This window comes from Solanum verrucosum, unplaced genomic scaffold (assembly GCF_900185275.1).
Source record: "Solanum verrucosum unplaced genomic scaffold, falcon-dt-bn FXZP01000008.1, whole genome shotgun sequence".
In the NCBI taxonomy this organism is placed as follows: domain Eukaryota; kingdom Viridiplantae; phylum Streptophyta; class Magnoliopsida; order Solanales; family Solanaceae; genus Solanum; species Solanum verrucosum.
In genome coordinates this window covers 1,616,341-1,643,284 of record NW_026020195.1, presented here as the reverse complement: position 1 = coordinate 1,643,284, position 26,944 = coordinate 1,616,341, and the positions used below count along the sequence as shown (strand labels likewise).

The following is a 26,944-nucleotide window of genomic DNA, read 5'->3' as shown; positions in this document are numbered from 1 at the left end:
ACTTTTAAAATAGATTAATCACAACACAACTATTTCAAAATTGACTTTCAAAATAAATAATTTCATTCAATTGTCATACAGCATATCAATGCCTAATCAAATATACAAAAAATTTAATCCAGATCCATGAAACTTTTGTTTAATTATATGATTGAGTTTCTCACTCATCTCTAAAGTAAAATAATGCTTCCAATCACCAACTTCCCCTCTACGAAAGAGCATTTTAGTTTCCTCTCCGGTTGACAATTTTCCATTTATATTCACATCCAAATTGCTCAAATTGTCAAAGCTACACATTCTTAATATTTCATCATTCACTCCACAATTTTCTTCCTCTATAGAAAATGGAAATTCCAAGAATTCAGCTAAACGTTTAAGCAGAATTGTCGGTTTCTCTTTAATTTCTTCATACATCAAGAAAATTACTTTCTTAGGCTTTTCTATGCTTTTCCCCCAATAATCCAACACATGATTCCAAAACGGACCATAAAGGCTCACACCTTTGCAAAAATGATCAAACATTTCTTCAATGGAATTGGTATCTATGTAGTCAAGTCTTAAATTATTTGTGAAATGCCACATTGAAATAAAAGTGTCCCTCGGATTCCTACATAAGTAAACAAGTTTGGTTCTTGAATCTTGGACTGATTTTGGCAATGAATCATAAGGCAAATGAGTTGACATGATTCTAGGTGGAGTGAAGGATGAAAAATCAGGGACTTGACCATCAACATAGAGTTTAAGTTCCAAGAATGGAACAAGATCATGAGGGTTCTTGACAAGTAACGGGTGATTTTGTTCAAAAATAGGATATTTTTTTCGATTCACTAGAGAAAATAAAAGTGCTTTTAACCAAGTGGTTCCTGATTTTGGAGTCGTAACAAGAATGATATCACTATTTTGAGCTTAAAATTGTTGCTGACATGCAATCACACCTTGAATTAATCTTGGTGATGTCCAAAAGCCTTGATAGTTATATATATACGATCCTATCCATCCTTTTTCTTTTGGTAGGGTAGAGAGCAATTTCTTACAATCTTCACTTACACCATCCTCTTGTAAATATTTGGGAGGAGTTGGTGAAGAGGTTTGAGATGTTATCATGGTTTTGAGGATTGTGTGTTTCCTTTTTGTTTGTATAATGAAGGCTTACTCATGAGGTATATATATAGAGGGGACTTACATTGCATACAGTAAAAGTTTTTTTTTTTTTTTTTTTTTTAATAATATCAATGAATTTTAATCAATAATAATAGGTTAATTAATCTAAATTAAGACGGAGAGAGTAATATATTTTTATACTCACATATTAACTTTTTAAAAGAGGTTAGGTCATATGTCTAATCTGTTTATATATGTATAAAAATTATACATATATATGTTTAATTATAATTTTGACTTTTTTAAAAGAGGTTAGGACTTAGGTCGTCATATGTATAATCTCTAAATAAGAAAATATTACTCACCAATATACACAAAATGTTTATATATATATAATTACAATTTTTTTTTATATATATATATTTTCATATTGCCGCTTTGATCTCTCTTTCTTTCCATGTATAGTGTGTATAAATTCAACTATGAGTTGGTGCCATGGGTTAATTAGTTAATCGGACTTTTCAAAAAATTTGTGATACTTAAATCAAATTCTTCAAAATACACTATTTTAAAAGAATTTGACATTTTTAAAAAAAGTGTTAGGTGATTGTAGTCCCTTTAATTTAATGATATGATTTGATGTGTGTTAGGTGTAATTGGATTAATGTGTGTGTAAGTGTTTGATTAATGTGTGTTAGGTGTTGGATTAATATTGCTTCACTCATGTTGGATTCAGATGCAAAATTTTCACTAAGGAGTTTAATCAAAATAAGAAATGTAATAAACACACGTAAAAATAAAAAAATATTCAAAAGCTACTAAATATATAACATAAAAAATAATATTAATCATATATAAATAATGTATATTTTGATTGAATTAGTTGGAAAATAAAAAATAGTAATATTTTAATATGAAAAAATAGGAAATGAAAATTTGTTTTCCACTATTTTGATGATAATTAATTTTCTACCATATGTTTTACCAATAAGCTGATTCAGTAAAAAATAAATGAAAAAATATGTTCTATGACATAAATTTTCCTCTCATTCGCAACGAGAAAAATCTTTATTTTAAACCGTGAGTTGAAAGTAAGTACTATATTAATTAACTTATAATAATAATAACCACAAAACATCTAACATCATTTAAATCAATATGTTACAGGAAATTTGGAATATCCCATAATCATTAATGATTATTTTTTTCTCCCAACAGCAGCTAGTAAATAAGCATGATATATAAATATATATTCTAATTTCTAAGCTATCAAACTCGATATATACGTGATTTAAGAAAGATTAATTTCCGCCCACATTATCATATAAAAACCTTACAACTTGACGTTGGCTTGACATTTTTGTGGTTATAAGTGTCTTGTCAATGATTAAAATAAAATAACGTTGAGTGATGTATCTAAAAGTGAGACGCAATGTATTGATGGGATGATTGTTGGAAAACTATATGCACAGCGGAAGCATACTGGAATCTTTCTGCTTACATGAATGATAGATAACCAATATTGTTTATGCTAGACCACATAATCATGCTAGAACACATAAACATACTGAAATTTAATTCGATAAATACCTCTTCAAGCATGAACAGATACCTTCAAGCGAATCCCCAAGTTAGACAGTCCTTCAAGTGAATCTACAAGATAGCCATGGTCTTCTACAGTGATCCCAAGTTCACATCTGAACTCTCTCAATACTTGGGTGGGCAAGTATCGAATAGAAAACTAATCAATCTAGGGCAAGAAGAATCCCTAATTATAGAGATTTCTTCATAGTCCAAAGAGGAGAACTAAACACACGTTATTTTTCTTCAACCGAAAAAATACACGCTAGTTTTCCTTTTATAAGAAAACTAACGCCTCTCCCCTTTTCCCTTTAGAATTAGGATTCTGAGTTCTAGTTAAATATGGGCACTGGAGGGACCACAGAATTAACTACTGAGGCTTCCTATTATGGAAATAATTCCAAATAATTAATTTGAATTATTCTTACCATAATAAATTACAAATCATTCCACTAGAAATTCGTAATTGCACTCCTCTATTTATATTTCGTAATTCCCCATTAAACACTTATGTAATTCCCCATGTTAAGATTTCAGGTACTAATCAATAAATTAAATTACTAACGAATTTAACTTAATGATTAATTTTCTTTAGAGCACTACTTAACTTATTTCATGTGTCGGATTCATAAATCCACTTGCAAGGTTTGACACGATGAAAACTTATAAGTTTCTCAAAAAGGCATATCAATCAATCTCTATAACGAGACATGGATTCCATCAACTAACTTATTATTTCACCAATATATATTATTATCATCCAACTTACCAGGCATATTGACCCATCTCAGAATCTCACCTTTTAATAAATCAAAACGATAATTAATATATACAGATCATAATAGTTATATCAGGATTAAGAATATAAGTACATTTAATAGTTTAGAGAATATGTTTTGTCAGTCAGTCTAAAACAACTATCTCTACTCGGTCCCGTTCAATACATACAAAATGCACTAGCACAAGAAGTTGGAACTATACCGTTCCCATAATCAAGATAAATTACCTATAATCTTGTGCTACAATCGTACCGATGGCATGTCCAATTTCCATCCTAGATTGTGAACAAAAAACTTTATACTTATAAGAACTGATGATTTAATCCTCTGTGTATAAGCTAAAACTCTACACACTAAATCATCTACTATATAAGTAAATAGACACCATAAACGAATATATGATCTATTAAAATTGAGCAAATATTTATTCTATAATAAATATTATTTCTTAACACATGGTTAATAGTATATATCCTAACAGTTGAGCAATGTATTCAAAACTGGGATGCAACGTATCGAGATGTTTTGGTATGTATGCGGATTCCATCAAATTTAAGGGATTTTAATAATTTGAAAAAAATAAAAATATGATATAATTAACTCTTAATACTATAAAATTTGTGAAAGACAAAATATATAAAATAAATAAAACCCTCTATATTTTTGCTTTTAAAAAGAAAATTTATATATAGTACCTTATTGTGATGCAGGGAAAAGTATAAAAATAACCCCTTGAGTATTAGAAAGGTCACAAGAAAATAGCCAAAGAGAAAATGAGTGGGGTATATCCAAACAAATAGATGAACTATGTACAATATATCCTAATTCAATTCTAAAAACTAGCGTTTACGACATAAAAATCGTCGAAAATTATCAAAGCTCATTTGTTTTCATGTGTGTGTAACATGCGTGAAATTAGCATAACATTAGGTAAATCAAAGATTATTTAGATATTCTGGAGGCAATAATTTGTTTTCAATTGACGTGAAACACTTAATTAACGCCCTACTAGCTCTTTAGAGAATTTCTTGAATCAAACATTTGAAGTATGAACAATATAACATAATAGGAGTTAAGCATTTGATAAAGTAATTAACAATTGGAGTATTAGGATAAGGCAAACTCAGATACGATGATAAGGAAAATTGATTAGCTTGAATCAAATTTAATTCAATTTCAAAAGATAACTCATGAAGTAAGAATTGTTCAAAATTAATATGTAAAGAGATAATATATACTTAATTTCCTTAATACTAACGTGGGACACTTGACAAGATAAAAAAAAAAAAGATTCTCGCTTGAGAAAATAACAATGTATACATAGTACGTAACTATGAATAATTGAGTGGAAAGCTACAAAATTTGTAGTAACATTCCAAGATTTGGTTTTGTGGTCATGGATGATTTGGGAGCTAGTTTTCATATATTAAGCTTGTTCTTCTTTTTTTTTCTTGTTATTTTATGCTTGGGTTTTTTGGGAATTAAATATTGTCGAATGCGATTATTCAAATCAAATCTTTGTTAAAGTGGGTGGTTTTCCACCCACTTTAACAAATAATGGATGGGACTATCTTGAACTTTCGTGTAGCCTTGTCCTCATAGAAAGCTCCCCATTTCATTTTGTTGGTTTAGCATTTTAATATTACTATTTTCATATATTAATTTGCTTTACTTTGAATTAAAAGAGTGTTAGTGGGCATTCTTACATTGCATCCGTTGGTGAGGCATATATGACATTACTCACCTATCAATGCACATAGGCATTATTGCCTATTATTTTTTGGTTACAAAAACGTTCCACTGAACGTTGGGTCAACACCTTGGGCAGTTTTGCATTTGCACGTTGGTGCATTTGTTGCCAAGACAATTACTTCTCCAAATTATTCCTCCATTACACCTTGTAACCTATGTAACTCCTAAGACCATTATCTTCACTATTTACTACACTATTATCTTCCTATTCATTGCTAGGAAGACTTCTTCTAGTATAAATAGTGGTGGTCTTCATTTGGTTTGGGACACACAACACATAAGAAAAATATAGAGTGAAAGAGTTAGTCAAAAAAGAGAGTTCTTATTAGTTGAAGGGAGGTGTTCTTTTTTATGGAGCTTTGGACTCAACTCTTGTCCAGAGTTGTTGAGTTATACTTTGTGAAGGCTGTTGTATCCTGGAGGGGACAAGTCAAAAGGACTACTGTTGGACCGGTGAAAACATTTGCTGCAGGCTGTTGTATCCTGGAGGGGACAAGTCAAAAAACTACTGTTGGACCGGTGAAAACATTTGCTGCAGTGGGCTTGAATCTTCTTAAAGAGAGCGAGATATTCGCGCCTCAGCCTGAAGAGATTTATTTTCTTCATATTTATTTTCAATTGTAATATTGTATTTTTGTTATCTTGTAAGTTTTCACTGACACATTTTACTAGTCCATATTAACTTACATGAGAAATATTTACAAATAAGCTTTGAAAATTTAATTTAATCTGAGTAGCATTGAAAGAAAATGAGTGATAAATTTATCCCAATTTGCTAAAATGAACAAATAAAATAAGTATTCAAACAATATTTTATATAACAGAAATGTTAATGTTGAATAAATGTTCTTTAATACTAATATTATTTTCCATAGAGTCATAGTGGGGACCGGGGGGCCATGTTATAACTTTAGCCTTGATCAGCATAAATAGATGTCTAACAAATTGCTTGGACTTTTTTCTAAATTTGTTTCGAAAAGTCAATTACACATTTAAATTATTGTGATGATCTATTACACATTTAATATTATTCAAAGTGATATTAATACCCCCTTAGAAGATGACATGAAACAGAAAATGTCTTCACCTTCCTTAAAGTGCATGAGAAGAAGATGACCTATATTACACATCTAATATTATTCACTTTTCATTGCATACATTTTTCAAAATCTCATGAAAGAAAATAATTTTCTATCTTTGTCTTCTTTATACTCGTCGGGACACCATCCACAACCATCACAATGTTATTTTTGTCTCAAGCCACCAAATAACATATTTGATTTTACACACAAAGAATACTAATGAAATGCTTGATTTTCATCATAATTATCAAAATTTCAAAAGAACTTTTACATATTTGAAAGTTTTTATTTGTTTCGCCGGCAACAATGGTGTTGCCCACCGCCTATCGCCGGAGCCAAAATCACTAAACTTCATAATCATTTTATTGTCTCATGTTCTCTCCTCAAATTTCTTGTTTTCCCTTCAATTTATGAATAATGAAGAAGAAAGAAGAAATTGATTTTAAGAAGAAAGAAATGTAAGGGGGAAGGAGGAAGAAAGCCTAGGTTTCTACTTTTTGCAAAAATCAAAGAAAATATTAATGAAAAATGGTTTTAAAAAATTAAAATAATCTTATTTACGTGTCAAAACGTGTGCATAGCACATTTTCACACAAAAATTGATATTGTTTTCGAAAGAGGATATTAATTTTACTTTAAACAAAATTGAGTGTGTAATACGTCGTCATGATAGTTTAATGGTAGAGAATGACACTATACACTAGTCGTTTTATTTTCTTGTGATTGCTTCGCTGGATATGAAACGCATTGCAAGTTGTGACAACTATACACTAATGTGTGTATATATATTGGCATTCATCTAGAGTAAATCTTTCATCATACAAACATAAAAAAAAAAAAAACACTCCATTATTTCACCACAACCGTAACTATGTCAATATCTCAAACTATTTCACCACAAATTCCTCCCAAGTTTTTACTTGAGGATGGACTTAGTGATGAGTGTAAGACATTGCTCTCAACTCTACGTAAACAAAGATCATGGCTTGCATCACATGATTTCTACAATTACCAAGGTTTTTGGCTAGATCCAAGACTACTAGGAGGTGTGCTTGCATGTCAACAACAATTTCATGCTCAACAGAGTGATATCATCCTCGTAACAACTCCTAAATCAGGAACGACTTGGGTAAAATCACTTTTATTTTTTCTAATGAATCGAAAGAAATATCCTATTTTTGAACAAGATCACCCTTTACTTGTTAAGAACCCTCATGATCTTGTTCCATTCTTGGAACTCAAACTCTATGTTGATGGTCAACTCCCTAATTTTTCATCTTTTACTTCACCTAGACTCTTGGCAACTCATTTGTCCTTTGGTTCATTGCCAAAATCTATCCATGAATCAAGAACCAAACTTGTTTACTTATGTAGGAATCCTAGGGACACTTTTATTTCTATGTGGCATTTTACAAACAATTTAAAACTTGATCACACTAACATCAAGTCCATTGAAGAATGTTTTGATCTTTTTTGCAAGGGGGTGAGCCCTTATGGTCCGTTTTGGAATCACGTGTTGGACTATTGGAAAGAAAGCATAGAAAAGCCTAACAAAGTACTTTTCTTGATGTATGAAGAAATTAAAGCGCAACCCAAACTTCAACTTAAACGCTTGGCTGAATTTTTGGAATGTCAATTTTTCTTGGAGGAAGAAAAATGTGGAGTAGTTGATGAAATATTAAGAATGTGTAGCTTTGATAATTTAAGTAATTTGGAGGTGAATAGAAATGGAAAATTGTCGTCTGGAGAGGAAAATAAAGTCTTTTTTCGTAGAGGGGAAGTTGGAGATTGGAAAAATTACTTCACTAAAGAGATGAGTGAGAAACTCGATCATATTATTAAACAGAAGTTTCAAGGATCTGGATTAAGTTTTTTGTACCTTTGATTAGGCATCAATATGCTATATGCCAATAAAATTAATGCAATTATTTGATATTAATTTTGGGTGTAATTTTTGTGTTGCGGAAAGTTAATTGAGGGTTAACTAGCACATGATTACACGCAAAGTAAATAGTGAAAAAAATACAATTAAAATTTAACAAAGTTCGACTAAGCAGAATTCAAGACTAATTAACTTATAACAATGACCACAAAACATCTACATCATCATTTAAATCAATTTGACAGTAAATTTGGAATATATATATATATATATATATATATATCTAAGCTATGACAGATGTCTCCACAGCAACACCAGAGTAGGTAACTTCAGCCACCTTCTCAACTTCCCAAAGTTGTGGTAATATTTCCTTTATGTTGTGGATACTTTCTAGTGCATAATCTGCACCTACAACTTTTTGGGACTTCCCAACCTGAAAATTATAACAATAATATAGCATATGAGACTCGATACGTAGTTTAAGAAAGATTAATTTTTGTCCACATATCATATAAAAACCTTACAACTTGATGCTAGCATGACTTTTTGTGGTTATAAGAGTGTCTTGTGTCAGTGGTAAAAAAAATTAAAAATGCAAAGTTAAAAGGATTTCTAGATATATAAATATATGTGTTGTTATTTATGGAACATACTAAAGAAGAAAAAATATCGTATAAAATGAAACAGAGGAAGTAGAAGTACTTACCAGAACTGTATCAAGACCTACACGCTTGCCAGCTTGAACGTTACGCACACTATCTTCAAAGAAAAGCTGGAAAATAGAATTTTTTTCAAATGAGTATATATTAATAGCCTATTCAGGCAAGATTTTGAAAAGTCAAAAGTGTATATATTTTTTTTCCTTCAAAAAGTGAGGTGTTTGACCAAACTATTGTGAAAAAATAAGTGTCTCTAGAGAGTATTCAGAAACTATTTTTCAGAAGCTAAAAAAAAAAACTCAAGTTTTTTCCCAATAGTACATCTATGGAAAACACTTTTGAGAAAAAATATCCTTAGAAACACTTTTTGTTGCTTAATAGTGCTTTTCAAATTTTATTGGTCAAACAGAAACATCGTCTCACTTTGACAACAAAATATTTTTCAAAATAAGCTGATTTTAGAAATTCTTACTGTTGTGTGTGGATTAATGATGTTGGCAAGGTCCAATGCCCTTTCAATGGCAACTTGTGAAGGTTTGCAAAGAATTGGTGTCTTTGGCAACACTGAGCCAGCCTTAGGTTGAGAAAAATGTCCAATTATGTCAAAGATCTCATGAGAGCCATTATTTGTAGTAGCATTGCTCTTGTCAATTGGATTAAGAGTCTCAAAGCATATTATCCCTTCAAAACAATCTTCCAATCCAAGTTTATTTAGAACTTTGAGAGCATGAACCTCATCAGCATTAGTAAAGATCTGTTACACAAAAAGAAAAAGTCAAAAACACACCTGAAGTATCACGTTTTTGTTAGTTTACTATCTGAACTGTCAAATGTTTGCATTTTCTATCTGAACTATCACCATTCACTAATTATTAATCAAAATGCACCTTCAAGCTAACTAGAAGCTAAAAAACGCGTGACAATCAAGTTAATTTGCCCATAAAATTTCGTTCACATGACAATTGAATTTATTAATTTTGAGGTGTATTTTGATAAAAAAGTTAATGCTAGTTCAGATAGAAAATGCAAATACGAGATAGTTCAAATAAAAAATTCACAAAAACGTAATATTTACACTTATGATTTGTGTTTATGGACTTACAACTTTGCGGATTGGTAGGCTAAGCAGAAGACTTCTTAGAATAGGGTCAGACCTCAATTTGTCATAAGGCAATCCACCATGGACAAAACTGCAAATTAAATGTCAAATGAATGTCGAGTCTAACTCAAAGAAACAAGAATTACCAAACTATATAAGAAGTTTCAAGATTTCATCCCCGTCTAATGTGGGACATTTCTTTCAACACCTCCATGCTTAGAAACTTTCTGGACTGAAGCGTATACAATCATGGATGAGGAGTATATTCACAACTTCTACACAGTCCAGAGGCCCCCACATCGTATACCATGTTAAATGAATGTGGAATCTAACTCGTGCCTTAAATAATTGCTCAAAAAGAGAAGAATTATCCAAGTCTTAAAAATTTCGTTCCGACCGATGTGGGACATTTCATTCAACATTAAATTCAATAACATAATGCAATGAGAGTTTAAAAATCAATTGAGTCCAAATACTCACCTATGATACTCATCATAGTCAAAATTGTAGCCAATTGCCTACCAAAAATAAACAAGTTGTCTCATTAAGTTATTAAAATTTGTCAAAATTAAACTTTTTACTATAATCATAATTAATGCTAAAGTAAGAATACCCTTAGGCCTGCCATTGTGGTTCCATAATTCTTGTACAATAAATTACCCAACTCAACAATTTTGCTTTGTTCTATTCCAAGCTTTTCAACCATATAATCTGTAGATGCACATTAATATCTAAATTAGAGACATAATTATATACTAATCATTATTTTAAAACTTTGAAGTACATTTCAAGTATTTATACCTTCAATGTTCTTGGTGACATCAACAGCCAGACCAATACTAAGGGGGTAAAGAGTGTCATCTAGATCTGTAAATTCCAAAATAAAAATAAGATGAAATAAAATGAAGAATCGGATTTGATATCGACTTCCATTTGGTCATAAATTTTGAAATTGAAACTTGAAAATTTGAATTTCTGAAATATGAAATTGTGTTCGGACATGCATTTTACTAAGGAAAAATATTTGAATTTTCGTGTGTGGAAGTTCCCAGAACTGGTCTAAACCAACTTTTGGGAGTTTGAAAAATATTTGAAGCTCAGATTTTCAAAATCTAATTAAGTTTCATGATCAAATAAATATTTGTAGATAAACTTTCAAAATCTGTGATCAAACGCTAATTAAATTTTAAAAAGATAACGTACGTACCAAAAAGAAGACATTCATATTTTGACCTCTGAGCATGCCCATATTCCATTTTGGCCTAGAAAAAGGAAATAAAATACATAAGAATATTTAAACGAAAATATCTTATTCATAAACTCTACCGTTCTTAAATCTTACTTTTAAGTTCTCTCTATTACTTTAAGTTCCCTCAATCTTATTAGAAAACCTATTACAATATGAACTAGGATAGACAAATTCTAACTAGACATGGATTGAAAAAAATACTAAATAACAAATCTTATAGTAAAAATTTAAGATTTCTTCTCCATCTTTAAATTATTATTCCAACAACATTTAACAAAGATAATCTAAATCCAGACAAGTCAATTTGAAAATTCAGTCTAAGTCTCAATCTACACTTCTTCATAGATGGCTTCCCAATTATTGAGTTTCACACATCAACAACTTGAATAATATATGACAATAGGGGTACTCCGACCCCAATTAAATAAATTCACTCACTCAGCTTTTAAATTTACTCAACCCTAACTCTTATCAGACTTTTTTTTTTATACTATTTAAATTTATTTTTGGTTAAAACCCTCTGAAAGTCGATTTCACGAAAATAACTTTTAATAAAATCAAACCCATAGTAGATTTTTTTGGCATAAGTAATCAAGAAAATGCAAACAAAGGTCGATTTCACAAAAATAATATTAAAAATACTTTTTAACAAAATTGACCTCCGGAGGTCGATTTTTTTAGCGCCAACAACCGCAGAAATGCAGATCGATCTCTGGAGATCGATTGTTTGTTTTTAAAAAACAATAGCAAATACCAACCTTTAGAAGTTAATTTTAATTTATTTTTTAATAAATGTCACGTGAATTTATATAATTTTTTTTGAAACATTCAACGTTGATTGTAGTCAAAAGACATAAGTGAGCTAAAATGTAATAGTCTAGAGACATGTTTGATCCTTTTCCGTAGAGAAAATGAAAAAAAAAAAAGATATAAAAACAAGTTAATCGTCAGCCAAAACTTATTTAATTGATCAAAAAATTAACACAACACACATAAAAAAGGATCAAAATAAATCCAAAAAACATACCAAGAAATCAAAATGGGGAAAAAATGAAGATACACAAGACTTTTCTTTGTAGTGAAAAGTGTTTTTGCAAGATTAGTAGCCATTCGTCTTTGGATTTATATAGGCAAAAAGCGTTACATCTTTACCCATTGGGATCCTCATAAATCCAAAGAGTTATCCTCTTCTTCTTTTTTTGGCAAAGAAGATTAATTATTTGTCCTCTCTTTTTGTTCTTCACCCCTTAAATAATAATATGGCATAATACATAAATGTATTTTTTAATTTGGTCTCAACTAGCATTTATATACCCTTTAATTTTGATGAGTACAAGTAGACATTCACAAAACAACATCATACGTATAATTCGGAGCTATAATTTTTAATAAGAGAGTTCAAAATCTGAAGACTTAAACACACGAATTAATCGAAGGGAGTTCGACATCTACTATATATACATAAAAACATAGTTTTAACCATGTATAAATAGTAATATTTTTTGTCGAAGGGATCCGGATGAACCCCAAACAGTATGTTGGATCCACCCTGCGTATAATCCCACAAGAAAGATCTGAAAGAGTAGTTATACGCAAATCTTTCATTTTTTAAGAATAGTTAAATGCATATTTAAAGAGTACTTTTTCCTCTTCTTCTTTTTTGGCAAAGAGAATTAATTGTTTGTCCTCTCTTTTTGTTCTTCACCCCTAAATACTAATAACGGCATATACATAAAAGTATTTTTTAATTTGGTCTTAATTAGCATTTATATCCTTTAATTTTTTATGTGCATAAATAGACATACAAAACAACAACATATTCAATATAATTTTACAAACGAGGTCTAAGAAAATATTGTGCATGCAAATCTACTTTCAATTTTTTTTGTGAAAAAGAAGTTAAATGCTTGTTTAGTATAATCTCCCTTCTCTCCCTAATAGTATAGAACTATGATACATTACTCTTAAATACACAAACAAACAAATACACACACACACACACACACACACATATATATATATATATATATATTTGGTTATTAAAATGTAGCAGGATCTAAATGGTTGCACCAACCCCACATGCATGATTTTAGCATATTTGGAAAATATAATTTCAACCCAAAGAATAAAGTTATGCATAAGTTAACAATATCTTAATAATATGATCCTCAGCAATTGCAACATTTTAATAATATATTTTCTTTTATTTACATCTAATAATATTATATTGTATAATTTTTATTCTTTTTCTTGTTTCTTTTATATAATAAAGTTTAAGAAAGATTTCATCGACAAGGAGTTGGTGTGGTGTAGTGGTTATCACGTCAGTCTTACACACTGAAGGTCCCCAGTTCGATCCTGGGCATCAACATTAATTTTTTGTCCCGACGGAAATGAATGTTTCCGCTATATTATTTTATATTTATTTATTTTGATTTCCCATCGGTATTCGATATTCATATTGAAGCTCGACTGAATTCACATTCATGCATTGTAGGGGTCATTTTCTGGATTGCGTTAACAAGACTTTTCTCATTTCCATATGCTTAAATAATAATGTATTTCGGTCTCGTCTTTTACTTACATGGCATTCTCGTAGAAATGCATAGTATAAAAATGTGGGCCCATTCAACTTTTCAATACATAAAGAACAAAATTAGAAGGCATAGTTATGTATTATGCCAAAGTTAATGTATTATGCGGCTAATCAAGACATCATTAACAGGCTTCAAGTTGCAACAAATTTAGGAGGCCCATAAGAATTCCCCTTCCATGTACAATTCAAAGCCCAATTTATTGGGCCCATGATAATTAAAAAAAGTGAAAATTGTACATAATGACAAACTATTAATTCAAATTAAATGGTATAATCACACTTTGATTTAATTGTGTCTTGTAGCAAACTGTTTGCCAGCGCCTCTCTCCCTCAAACTCTCGCTCGCCACTCTCCTCTCTCGCTCACTCCCTTTGTGCTTGCCTCTCTCACTTTATACAACAGAATTGTATAAATTGCGTTTATGTTTGTATAAAGCGAGAGAAAATTGTATATACACATGCAAATACATATATATTCGTCCTATACACTTATAATTATACAATAAAAATATTCCCCTGCCCAGTTCTCTTTTGCCTTTCTCTCTTTCTCGTTTTATACAACATAATTATATAAATTGCGTTTCTGTTTGTATAAAGCGCGAGAAAATTGTATATACACATGCGAATACATATATATTCGTCCTATACACTTATAATTCTACAATAAAAATATTCCCCTACACAGTTTTATGTTTGTATAATGTATAATTTATGTTTGTATAAAGCGAAAGAGAGAGTGATTTTTGATATACAAATATTTTTGTCAACGATTTATACAAACGAGAGGCTAACAACAATTTATACAAATGGCTTGCCAGCGAAATTATACAAATCTGAAGAAGAGCCAACGAATTATACAATTGCTTCTTTTTGTATATATGTATAGCGAAATAGACAACTTTCAATTGTATATGTATAGCGAATTATACATATATATGTTTGCTATGGAACGCAATTATGCAAACTTTGCTATAGCATACAAATATGATTTTTTTGTTTGCTATATGTGAAAGTTGCTCTTAAAAAAAAAGGACAAATTACTTAACTAAACTCCTTTACTTACCTTAATATTCATTTATCCCTATTTATTTCAAAAATTTCAAAAATCCCTTATTTACCTATGTATCCCGTGCACAACGCTATGTATCCCGTTATGTGGAATGTATCAAATGATATGTATCCCGTGCACAACACTATGTATCCCGCTATGTGGAATGTATCAAACCTAATGTATCCTGTGCGTAACGCTATATATCCCGCTATATGGAGTGTATCAAACCTAATGTATCCCGTGCACAACACTATGTATCCCGTAAACATCATTTTTAAGGAATTTTTGGTAAATAGAAAACTAGAAGGGATAGGATGTTAGTACTTATAATATGTGGTTCCTATAATTTATACAAAAAACAACTATGAAAATAAAATATCTTTGGGAAAATTGTATGAAATAACAAACTATTAATTCAAATTAAATGTTATAGCCATAGTTTATTTTATTTGTAATCCGCAGCAAACATTTCATTTTTTTGCCATCTGATTCGGTATACAAGTAGTCATTTTATATATTTCGGTATAAAATGCGTTTGTGTTTGTGTTTGTATAAAGCGAGAGAAAAGTGTATATACAAATACAAATACATATATTTTCGTCATTTACACTTATAATTATACAAATACAGATTTTATTATACAAATTATAATGTATAAATGAATTTATACAAAACTAGAAATTTGTATAAAATTGAATGTATATAGCGAATTATACAAATCAAAAGCTCCATAGCAAACATAAAATTTGCTATGGAGTGCAATTATGCAAACTATAGCTATAACATACAAATATGATTTTTATGTTTGCTATATGTGAAAGTTACTTAATATTTTTTGGGTTGAAAAATTCAATTATGAGAATAAATCTTTTGTTTCTTTTCTTTTAATCTCATTTTCAAACCAAATAAAGAAAGAAACTAATAGTTTTTCCAATTCAGCATTTTCTTCTCTTATATATATAATATATAAAAACCTTACCTTATATAAACGACCAACAAATAGAACATTCATAATTAAATGGTTTACCATTTAATAGTACGTTAAATTTGTGACGATTCAAACTCATAATTCATAAAGATTAGAAGTGTGCATATCAATTACATGAAGGTTAACTACGTTTAGCCATAAATAACAAATATCAAAATCAAAATTTATTGATATTTGCCCGAGAAAAGGTTTTTGGATTTTTCTGATAAAGTGTACATATAAACATATAATTAATTATACAAACTCCAAATATTTCTTTAGTCCAACCAAAATACAACTATCTAAGGTGTTTCTTAAGAAAATAACACAAAATATGAGATGAGTGATGACACTAAAATATTCAATAAAAAATAATAATGATATCAAATAAAATAAATATTGCAAAGTTATAATGACAATGATCATAATTTAAAAGTACTAAATCATGCTAAAATAAGTATAATAAGTATTAGTTACGATTAAACATTAAAGAAAAATTAAAATTCGATTATGTATTTTAAATGTCTAAACCAATGAAACTAAAGAACAAATATTCAACATTATTGTCATTCTTAGTGTGGAATTAATTTATTTTGTTAGCATTGTATTAATTTGATTTAGAATTGAGCTTTATTAGAATTACTAATATCTATGGACTATAACTTTTATTGGACCATTCAAAATTTTAAGTTTAAGAAAACTTGAAAAAAATATGTTAAAAGATAAAAATTATGAAAACGTATAAGTAATATTTAGAAATTACATCAAAGTAAATATTTTTATGTTTAATAAATTTTAAAAATTATATATATAATGTCGGGTTGGTTTGGTCTTGGATTGACTTTTTTTAGTTAAAATCAAACCAACCCAAGTATAGTTGAGTTTTTTTTTCAATACCAAACCAGGTCAAACCAAACCATTAGTCAAGTTTTTTTTTTCAATTTGATTCGATTTGCGGTTTGATTCGATTTTCGATTTTATTTTGTACACCCCTAACTGTCACACTAAGTATTGACACTCACGTTTATACACACTCTTAGTAACAACAAAAGTTCTAATAACTATAATAAAAAGGCATTAATGAGTAATTATTACTGATAGAAAGACATGAAAAATGTGAAGTGGTGAGCTCACATGAAGTGTATGAGATAATATTATAAGTGTATCCATGCCTATTTGTTATAAAAACCCCAAATTAGAAGAAAATGTTCAATTCTCAAAATTATGACAACATCTCAAACTTTTCCTCCCAAATATTTAAAAGAGGATAGCCTAAGTGAAGAGTGTAAGAAATTGCTCTCTATCCTACCAAAAGAAAAAGGATGGATTGGATCATATATCTATAATTACCAAGGTTTTTGGATATCACCAAGATTGCTTCAAGGTGTGATTGCGTGTCAACAACAATTTCAAGCTCAAGATAGTGATATCTTTCTTGTTACAAATCCGAAATCAGGAACTATTTGGTTAAAATCACTTTTATTCGCTTTGGTGAATCGAATGAAACATCCTATGTTTGAACAAAATCACCCTTTACTTAACAAGAACCCTCATGATCTTGTTCCATTCTTGGAACTTACACTCTATGTTGATGGACAAGTCCCTGATTTCTCATCCTTCACCACACCTAGACTCTTGTCAACTCATTTGCCCTTTGCTTCATTACCAAAATCTGCCCAAGATTCAGAAACCAAACTTGTTTACTTATGTAGGAATCCTAAGGACACTTTCATTTCTATGTGGCATTTTTCAAACAACTTAAGACTTCATCACAAAGATACCAATTCGATTGAAGAAATGTTTGATCTTTATTGTAAGGGGATGAGCGTTTATGGTCCATTTTGGGATCACGTGTTAGATTATTGGAAACAAAGCATAGAAAATCCTAACAAAGTACTTTTCTTGATGTATGAAGAAATTAAAGAACAACCTAAAATGCATCTTAAGCGCTTAGCTGAATTCTTGGAATGTCCATTTTCTATAAAGGAAGAAAATTGTGGAGTTGTAGATGAAATATTGAGAATGTGTAGCTTTAAAAATTTGAGCAATTTGGAGGTGAATACAACTGGGAAGTTGTCAACTGGAGAGGAAAATAAAGTGTTCTTTCGTAGAGGAGAAATTGGAGATTGGAAAAATTATTTTACTACAGAGATGAGTGAGAAATTCAATTATATCATTGAACAAAAATTTCAAGGATCTGGACTGAAATTTTCATACAATTGATTAGGGGTTATTTGTTTTGAAAATCAATGTTGGAGTATGTGTGTTTGGAATCGATGTAACAAGAACATATATATATCACAAAAGTTCTAATGTAGTAATATAATGGTACTGATTTATATATTCATGACTCAAATTATTACAAATTATGTATAAAATTCATATTACTTTATTTTCTTATGGACAAAAAGGGCACAACACACTCTCTTTGTATATATATATATATGTATACACTCATGTTTAGAGAGAGTACAGATTAGAGGACGACTTGTAACGATCCGTTCAATAATCGTTTTGACACTTATTGCATGTTTCAAGGCATCCAGATGTGTATCAGAAAAGAAAACAAAAAACTAAATGTTAGGTTTAAAAAAAATGATCAAAAAATAATATTTGAGGTAAATGGACTTGAAATAGAGGTTTGAAAGTTTTTAGAGGTTCGGATAACGATTTAAAACATAGATAGATAGTTTGAACGAGTCTCAAGAAACTCTGGAGCAATTCGAACACTTGTGTAATTAAAAAAAAATCATCACTCATGTTCTTGAAAAGACGAGTGAAATAGATGTTCAAAAAGTTTGTTCAAGTGATATTTAAGCGGATATGTTCACAAGGCATTGTCAACCTCAATATTCAAGAAGAATGCATCATTTCCGAGATATTAAGTGATATTTTAATCAAGAATAGTAAAATATGTGATGGACTATTTTCTCCCGAATCAAGATTTTATTCAATTAAACTTTTGTGATAAAAATTTTAATAAGACAACTAACAATTTTATTACTAAATAGGTGTACTTTTTTTTTTGCTTTGTCTAGTTCCCTTGCTTTGCTTTTCATTTATTAGTTGGGAAAAAGAAGTGTTTTCTAACCTGACCCCACAACAACAACATTGTTAATGTAATGTAACAATACAAGAGCTTTATTTGAGGTTTCTTGTCTAGTTCTTTCTATATATACACTTGTGAATACACCTTCATCATACAAATTAGAAGAAAACATTCAATCTTTAAAATCATGACAACATCTCTTTCCAAATACTTACAAGATCAAGAGGGTCTAAGTGAAGAGTGTAAGAATTTTTTCTCAGACTTACCAAAAGAAAAAAGATGGATGGGATCATATATTTACAACTATCAAGGTTTTTGGGCATCGCCAAGAATAATTCAAGGTGTGATTGCTTGTCAACAACAATTTCAAGCTCAAGATAGTGATATCATCCTTGTTACACCCCCTAAATCAGGAACCACTTGGTTAAAATCACTTTTATTTGTTTTAGTGAATCGAATGAAATATCCTGTTATTGAACAAAATCACCCTTTACTTGTTAAGAACCCTCATGATCTTATTCCATTCTTGGAAATTAGACTCTATGTTGATGGTCTTGTCCCTAATTTTGCATCCTTCACTTCACCTAGACTCTTGTCAACTCATATGCCCTTTGCTTCATTGCCAAAATCTGTCCAAGATTCAGAAACCAAACTTGCTTACTAGTGTAGAAATCCTAAGGACACTTTTATTTCTCTGTGGCATTTTACAAACAATTTAAGACTTCATCACATTGATATCCATTCCATTGAAGAAATATTTGAATCTTTTTGTAAGGGGGTGAGCCCTTATGGTCCGTTTTGGAATCACGTATTGGATTATTGGACACAAAGTATAGAAAAGCCTATTAAAGTACTTTTCTTAGTGTATGAAGAAATTAAAGTGCAACCTAAACTTCAGTTTAAACTCTTGGCAGAATTTTTGGAAAGTCCATTTTCCATAGAGGAAGAAAATTGTGGAGTGATGGATGAAATATTAAGAATGTGTAGCTTTGAGAATTTGAGCAAAAGTTTCAAGGATCTAGAATAAAGTTTTCATACATCTGATTAGGCATTAAGATTCTATATGTCAATTGAATGCAATTATTTGTTTTGAAAGTCAATGTTGAATTGAAGCAGTTGTATTTGAGAATAATATTGTAATAAGAACATACTACATGAGTTTTATTGTAGTACTGATACAATTATGTTCACGACTTAAATTGTTGAAAAAATATGTTTAAAATCATATATGTTTATTTGGTCGCAAACGGTGCTTTTTATTGTACGATTGTTTACCTTTTCGATTTGAGAGTGTCTAGTATTCGTATTAAAGTCGATTAATTTTGGTTAGAGTTGTGTAGAGCTTTATTCGAGAGAAAGCACTTTCTATCAAATCATTATATATATATTTTTTACTATGCTTATGTTTGTCCATACAATTTTTTCCACTTCTATTCAACAAAGAAATTTCAAAACTCCCATTTAATTATATATCAGATTGATTTTTTGAAGTTTTTATTTTATTTTTTGAAGATGAATTTCAAGTTTGAAAAAGTAGCTCTTGCTAATTTTTCTTCTTTATAAAATAAGGTATAATAAATTAAATAACTTATTGGTATTTCTCCTTCCATTTCCTTTTTTATTCTTTTTTTCAAATGATTGCAAAAGGCATATCTTGAAGGATTAGTGAAACAATAATGCATTTTAACAAATTACTAATTGACCCTAAATAAATTAAGCTAATTATGAGTACAAATCATCTTATATCAAACATCAACCAACTATATCAGCATCTACCTAGTTTTTACACTATTTTATTTCCCCCGCCCCTACCCCCCACCCCACACACCCATATATATATATATATATATATATATATATATATATATATATATATATATATATATTGCATTTAATTATTATTTTTATGGGTAGTTAATTTATTAGTTGGAGTTGTAAAATTTAAAATGGATATATATTTATTTATAGGAAAAATTACTGAAATACACGTCTTATGTTTTCCTTATTTCCAATAGCCCCTTCTATTTCTAAAAACCTCTAAAATCTCTTATTTCTTTAATGTATCCGAGCCAGTATTTAATGTATCCAAGCTACATAATATGTATCAAAGCTAGTTTTTAATGCATCTGAGCTACATATTATGTATCTGGTTTATGTTATAATATATTTGAGATACTTTTTAATGTATCCGAACTACATATTATGTATTCGGTTTGTGTTACTTTTTAAGGGATTAATGTAATTACAAACTAATGAGGGATAGATAGTAATTTCATATTAAAACTATGAGATTTATGTAAGTCTTATTTATATATATGAACAAGTTAACGCTTGAATGCTAAATGGTGGTTGCAAACACCCTTTTTTATCCGAGCGATTCAAAATCGAACACAAACCGATAATTCAAATAAAAAAAAGTTATTGGTTTAAACGTTTTATTTTTTGTATTATTGGATTATCGATTTTTAATGATTTGAGATTTTTTTTCTTAATGGGTTAATCGATAATCTAATAGTAAATTAAAAAAATTATATTTATAGGATTCAGTATATAAAATTCTTGACTTTAAATTTAGATTCATATTTTTATTTCTGACAATCACAAACTTTCGATTATTCTCCGATGTATTAGTGTTGTTTTTGAGCAAGATGCCATCTTAATCCTTACTCCAACCTAATAAAGTTTGAGAGACTATATTTATATCTGAAATGATAAGAATCATAGTCAGACAAGCCCTAGGATTGGACTCAAGCTAGCTCAATTATTGCTATCGTATGGTTGGTGATTTAGCTCTCTCTCTCTCTATAAATTCAACTATTGCTATGACACGGCTGGTGATTTAGCTCTATATATATTCAACTATTGCTATCACACGGCTGGTGATTTAACTCTATATATATTCAACTATTGCTATCACATGGCTGGTGATTTAGCTCTATATATATATAAAATACTAGATATTAGATGTTCGTGCGGACGTAATATATGTTAATTTTTAATCTCAATTTATGTGATACTTATGAAATTGGAGAGTCAACTAATTTTTTTGTATGTTTTTTCAAAAATATTTTAAGTTGTTAATTTGTTATGATTTGTAATTTTTTTTTACGTCGTTTTCGAATAATTTATGTTACTCCTTTTGTTCCAACTTATATTAGACCTACGGAATTAGGAGAGTCCACCAAATTTCTTATATGTTCTTTTAAGTATTTTCAGTTGTTAATTATAGTATTGTTTACGTAACTTTCAATAATATATATTGTTCCATCTATTTAAATTCATGTGTCACCGATAGAATTTTAAAAGTCAACTAAATTTTTTCTATTTTTTTTTAAAAATATGTTAAGTTGTTAATTAATGTGATTTATAATACTTTAACGTCATTTTAGTTATAATAGAATATTTTAAATTGTTAATTATTGTGATTTATAGAATTTTTAAACATATCTCGTATGTTTAAGAGTAGTGTTTTGTATCCTCTTATTAGATACTATAAATATTTTAAGTTGTTAATTATTGTAATTATAGCGTATGTTACGTAATTTTCAAATTTACAATAATATATTTTAAGTTTTGTTACTTATAAATATTTATAGTATCTTCAACGTAATCTTTGAATATACGATTAATTAGAAAAGAAAGTAAGACTCTTATTAGATAGTATAAATATTTAAGTGTTTAATTATTGTAATTTATAGTGTATGTTACGTAATTTTCAAATTTATAATAAAATATTTTAAGTTGTTAATTATAATAATTTATAGTATCTTCAATTTAATCTTTGAATATACGATTAATTTAATAAAAGTAAGACAAATAAATTAAAATAAAGAGGACAACAACAAAATTTGAACAAATTTAAGTAGGTAACATTTTTGTAATATACAATTTATAAATTGAGTAATTAACATTTGTGAGGCAAGAAATAAAAGAAAGGAATGGAATTGTCAAATGGAATTAACATTTTCGGCTCAGGCAAGTTAAAAAAAAATATATAAACGATTTTTTATGTCAAATGATAAAGAATGTACAACCATAAAGAAGCTGGGTATAATAATACAGAAAATACCCATATTGCCCCTGGCTATGGAAGCAGACATATTGACGAACAACTGCTTCCCTAGTCTCTTATATATAGTAGTAATATATATGAGTAAATCTTCAACCTACAAACTAAACGAAACACTCCTCTATACACTTTAAAACATGTCAAAATCTCAAACTTCTCCCCAAATTCCTCCCAAGTATTTACAAGAGGATGAACTTAGTGATGAGTATAAGAAATTGCTCTTAACTCTACCAAAAGAAAGAGGATGGTTTGTATCACATATCTACAATTACCAAGGTTTTTGGGCAATACCAAGAGTCATTCAAGGTGTGATTGCTTGTCAACAACAATTTCAAGCTCAAGATAGTGATATCATCCTTGTTACAACTTCTAAATCAGGAACCACTTGGCTAAAAGCACTTTTATTTGGTTTAGTGAATTGAGTAAAACATCCTATTTTTGAACAAAATCACCCTTTACGTATTAAGAACCCTCATGATCTTGTTCCATTCTTTGAACTTACACTCTATGTTGATGGACAAGTCCCTGATTTCTCTTCCTTCACCACACCTAGACTCTTGTCAACTCATTTGCCCTTTGCTTCATTACCAAAATCTGTCCAAGATTCAAAAACCAAACTTGTTTACTTATGAAGGAATCCTAAGGACACTTTCATTTCTATGTGGCATTTTATGAACAACTTAGGATTTCATCATAAAGATACCAATTCCATTGAAGAAATGTTTGATCTTTTTTGTAAGGGGATAAGCGCTTATGGTCCATTTTGGGATCACGTGTTAGATTATTGGAAACAAAGCATAGAAAATCCTAACAAAATACTTTTCTTGATGTATGAAGAAATTAAAGAACAACCAAAAATGCATCTTAAGCGCTTAGCTGAATTTTTGGAATGTCCATTTTCTATAAAGGAAGAAAATTGTGGAGTTGTAGATGAAATATTGACAATGTGTAGCTTTAAGAATTTGAGCAATTTGGAGGTGAATACAACTGGGAAGTTGTCAACTGGAGAGGAAAATAAAGCATTCTTTCGTAAAGGAGAAATTGGAGATTGGAAGAATTATTTTACTACAGAGATGAGTGAGAAACTCAATTATGTCATTGAACAAAAATTTCAAGGATCTGGACTAAGATTTTCATACATTTGATTAGGAGTTATTTTATTTGCTTCGAAAAATAATATTGGAGTATATGTATTCGAAAAATAAAGGTTATTTTTTCAAATGATTGCAAAAGGCATATCTTGAAGGATTAGTGAAACAATAATGCATTTTACCAAATTACTAAATTGATCCTAAATAAATTAAGCTAATGATGAGTACAAATCATCTTATATCAAACATCAACCAACTATATCAGCATTTACCTAGTTTTTACACTATTTTATTGCATTTCATTTTTTTTATGGCTAGTTAATTTATTAGTTGGAGTTGTAAAATTTAAAATGGATATATATTTATTTATATATATGAACAAGTTAGAGCTTACATGCTAAATGGTGGTTGCAAACACCCTCTTTTATCCGAGCGATTCAAAATCGAACATAAACCGATAATTCAAATAAAAAAAAAGTTATTGGTTTAAAGGTTTTATTTTTTTATTATTGAATTATCGTTTCTTAATAGTTTGAGATTTTTTTTCTTAACTTGTTAATCGATAACCTAATAGTAAATTAAAAAAATATATATTTATAAGATTCGGTATATAAAATCTTTAACTTTAAATTTAAATTTTTATTTTTATTTTTGACAGTCACAAACTTTTAATTATACTCAAATATATTAGTGTTATTTTTGAGCAAGATATTTATATCGTGAAATAAGAATCATACAAAGCCCTAGGATTGGACTCAAGCTAGCTCAATTATTGCTATCACATGGTTGGTGATTTAGCTCTATATATATTCAATTATTGCTATCACATGGCTGGTTATTTAGCTCTATATATATTCAATTATTGCTGTCACGTGGCTGGTGATTTAGCTCTCTACATATACACTAGATATTAGGTGTCCGTGCCACTACGGGCGTAATATATACTTCCTCCATTTCACAAATAATGACTTCCTTTTCTTTTTAGTCAATTTAAAAAAGAATGACCTCTTTTCTTTTTTTATAACATTTTATTTTTAGCTTTTCATGTGGCATGTTTAAGACCACAAGATTAAGGGCAATTTTATATATTTGACATAACTTTAATTTAGGACCACAAGATTCAAAAGTCTTCTTTAATTTCTTAAACTTCGTGCCGAGTCAAATTAGACCATTCTTTTTGAAACGGAGGGAGTATTAATTTTCAATCTCAATTTATGTGATACTTATAAAATTAGGAGAGTTAACTAATTTTTTGATATGTTTTTTCAAAAATATTTTAAGTTGTTAATTTGTTATGATTTGTAACTTTTTTTTTACGTCATTTTCGAATAATATATGTTACTCCTTTCGTTCCAACTTATATTAAACATACGGAATTAGGAGAGTCCACCAAATTTCTTATATGTTCTTTTAAGTATTTTCAGTTGTTAATTAATTATAGTATGGTTTACGTAACTTTCAATAATATATATTGTTCCATCAATTCAAATTCATGTGTCACCGATAGCATTTTAAGAGTCAACTAAATTTTTTCTATTTTTTTTTAAAAATATTCTAAGTTGTTAATTAATGTGATTTATAATACTTTAACGTCATTTTAATTATAATAAAATATTTTAAGTTGTTAATTATTGTGATTAACATATCTCGTATGTTTAAGAGTAGTGTTTTGTAGGCTCTTATTATATACTATAAAATTATAAATATTTTAAGTTGTTAATTATTGTAATTTATAGCGTATGTTACGCGATTTTCAAATTTACAATAAAATATTTTAAGTTGTTAATTATAATTATTTATAGTATCTTCAACGTAATTTTTGAATATACGATTAATTAAAAAAAGAAAGTAAGACTCTTATTAGATAGTATAAATATTTTTAAGTATTGTAATTTATAGCGTATGTTACGTAATTTTCAAATTTACAATAAAAATTTTAAGTTTTGTTGCTTATAATTATTTATAGTATCTTCAACGTAATCTTTGAATATACGATTAATTAAAAAAGAAAGTAAGACTCTTATTAGATAGTATAAATATTTTAAGTATTGTAATTTATAGCGTATGTTACGTAATTTTCAAATTTACAATAAAAATTTTAAGTTTTATTACTTATAATTATTTATAATATCTTCAACGTAATCTTTGAATATACGATTAATTAAAAAAGAAAGTAAGACTCTTATTAGATAGTATAAGTATTTTAAGTTGTTAATTATTGTAATTTATAGCGTATGTTACGTAATTTTCTAATTTACAATAAAATATTTTAAGTTTTGTTACTCATAATTATTTATAGTATCTTCAACGTAATCTTTGAATATACGATTAATTAAAAAAGAAAGTAAGACTCTTTTTAGATAGTATAAATATTTTAAGTTGTTAATTATTGTAATTTATAGCGTATGTTACGTAATTTTCAAATATACAATAAAATATTTTAAGTTTTGTTACTTATAATTATTTATAGTATCTTCAACGTAATCTTTGAATATACGATTAATTAAAAAAGGAAGTAAGACTCTTATTAGATAGTATAAATATTTAAGTGGTTAATTATTGTAATTTATAGCGTATGTTACGTAATTTTAAAATTTATATTAAAATATTTTAAGTTCTTAATTATAATAATTTATAGTATCTTCAATGTAATCTTTGAATATACGATTAATTAAAAAAAAAGTAAGACAAACAAATTAAAATAGAGAGGACAACAACAAAATTTGAACAAATATAAGTAGGTAACATTTTTGTAATATACAATTTATAAATTGCGTAATTAACATTTGTGAGGCAAGAAATAAAAAAAAGTAATGGAATTGCTAAGGTGGGATCCATATCTATTGACAATGAAATAAATGCAAAGCAAAATTGAAAAGGTTGGGTCAATAAACTTGTCGGCACAGACAAGTTAAAAAAAGAAAATATAAACAATTTT

At 28.7% G+C, this 26,944-nt stretch overlaps 5 protein-coding genes and 1 non-coding gene across 6 annotated transcripts; 4 read left to right on the top strand and 2 right to left on the bottom strand.

Annotated features, from left to right (window-relative positions):
• Positions 1–96: 96 nt before the first annotated feature.
• On the bottom strand, positions 97–1,104 carry LOC125829668 (cytosolic sulfotransferase 11-like). Its single transcript, XM_049508858.1, has 2 exons — positions 936–1,104; positions 97–500 (listed from the first exon to the last, which is right to left on the bottom strand). The coding sequence occupies exons 1-2, from the start codon at positions 1,102–1,104 to the stop codon at positions 97–99; spliced, it is 573 nt and encodes a 190-aa protein (XP_049364815.1).
• Positions 1,105–7,166: 6,062 nt separating this feature from the next.
• LOC125829787 (cytosolic sulfotransferase 12-like) lies at positions 7,167–8,180 on the top strand. The gene has a single exon (XM_049508985.1). The coding sequence runs from the start codon at positions 7,167–7,169 to the stop codon at positions 8,178–8,180; it is 1,014 nt and encodes a 337-aa protein (XP_049364942.1).
• Positions 8,181–8,460: 280 nt separating this feature from the next.
• On the bottom strand, positions 8,461–11,204 carry LOC125829799 (suppressor of disruption of TFIIS-like). The gene is made up of 8 exons (XM_049508994.1): positions 11,143–11,204; positions 10,737–10,802; positions 10,549–10,646; positions 10,416–10,453; positions 9,939–10,026; positions 9,309–9,590; positions 8,884–8,949; positions 8,461–8,610 (listed from the first exon to the last, which is right to left on the bottom strand). The coding sequence occupies exons 1-8, from the start codon at positions 11,189–11,191 to the stop codon at positions 8,461–8,463; spliced, it is 837 nt and encodes a 278-aa protein (XP_049364951.1). The 5' UTR covers positions 11,192–11,204.
• Positions 11,205–13,482: 2,278 nt separating this feature from the next.
• TRNAV-UAC (transfer RNA valine (anticodon UAC)) lies at positions 13,483–13,555 on the top strand. Its single transcript has one exon. It is a non-coding gene; the product is annotated as a tRNA-Val (tRNA).
• Positions 13,556–17,021: 3,466 nt separating this feature from the next.
• On the top strand, positions 17,022–18,020 carry LOC125829667 (cytosolic sulfotransferase 12-like). The gene has a single exon (XM_049508857.1). The coding sequence runs from the start codon at positions 17,022–17,024 to the stop codon at positions 18,018–18,020; it is 999 nt and encodes a 332-aa protein (XP_049364814.1).
• A 5,032-nt stretch (positions 18,021–23,052) lies between these two features.
• On the top strand, positions 23,053–24,060 carry LOC125829666 (cytosolic sulfotransferase 5-like). Its single transcript, XM_049508856.1, has 2 exons — positions 23,053–23,223; positions 23,656–24,060. The coding sequence occupies exons 1-2, from the start codon at positions 23,053–23,055 to the stop codon at positions 24,058–24,060; spliced, it is 576 nt and encodes a 191-aa protein (XP_049364813.1).
• The last annotated feature ends 2,884 nt before the right edge of the window (positions 24,061–26,944 follow it).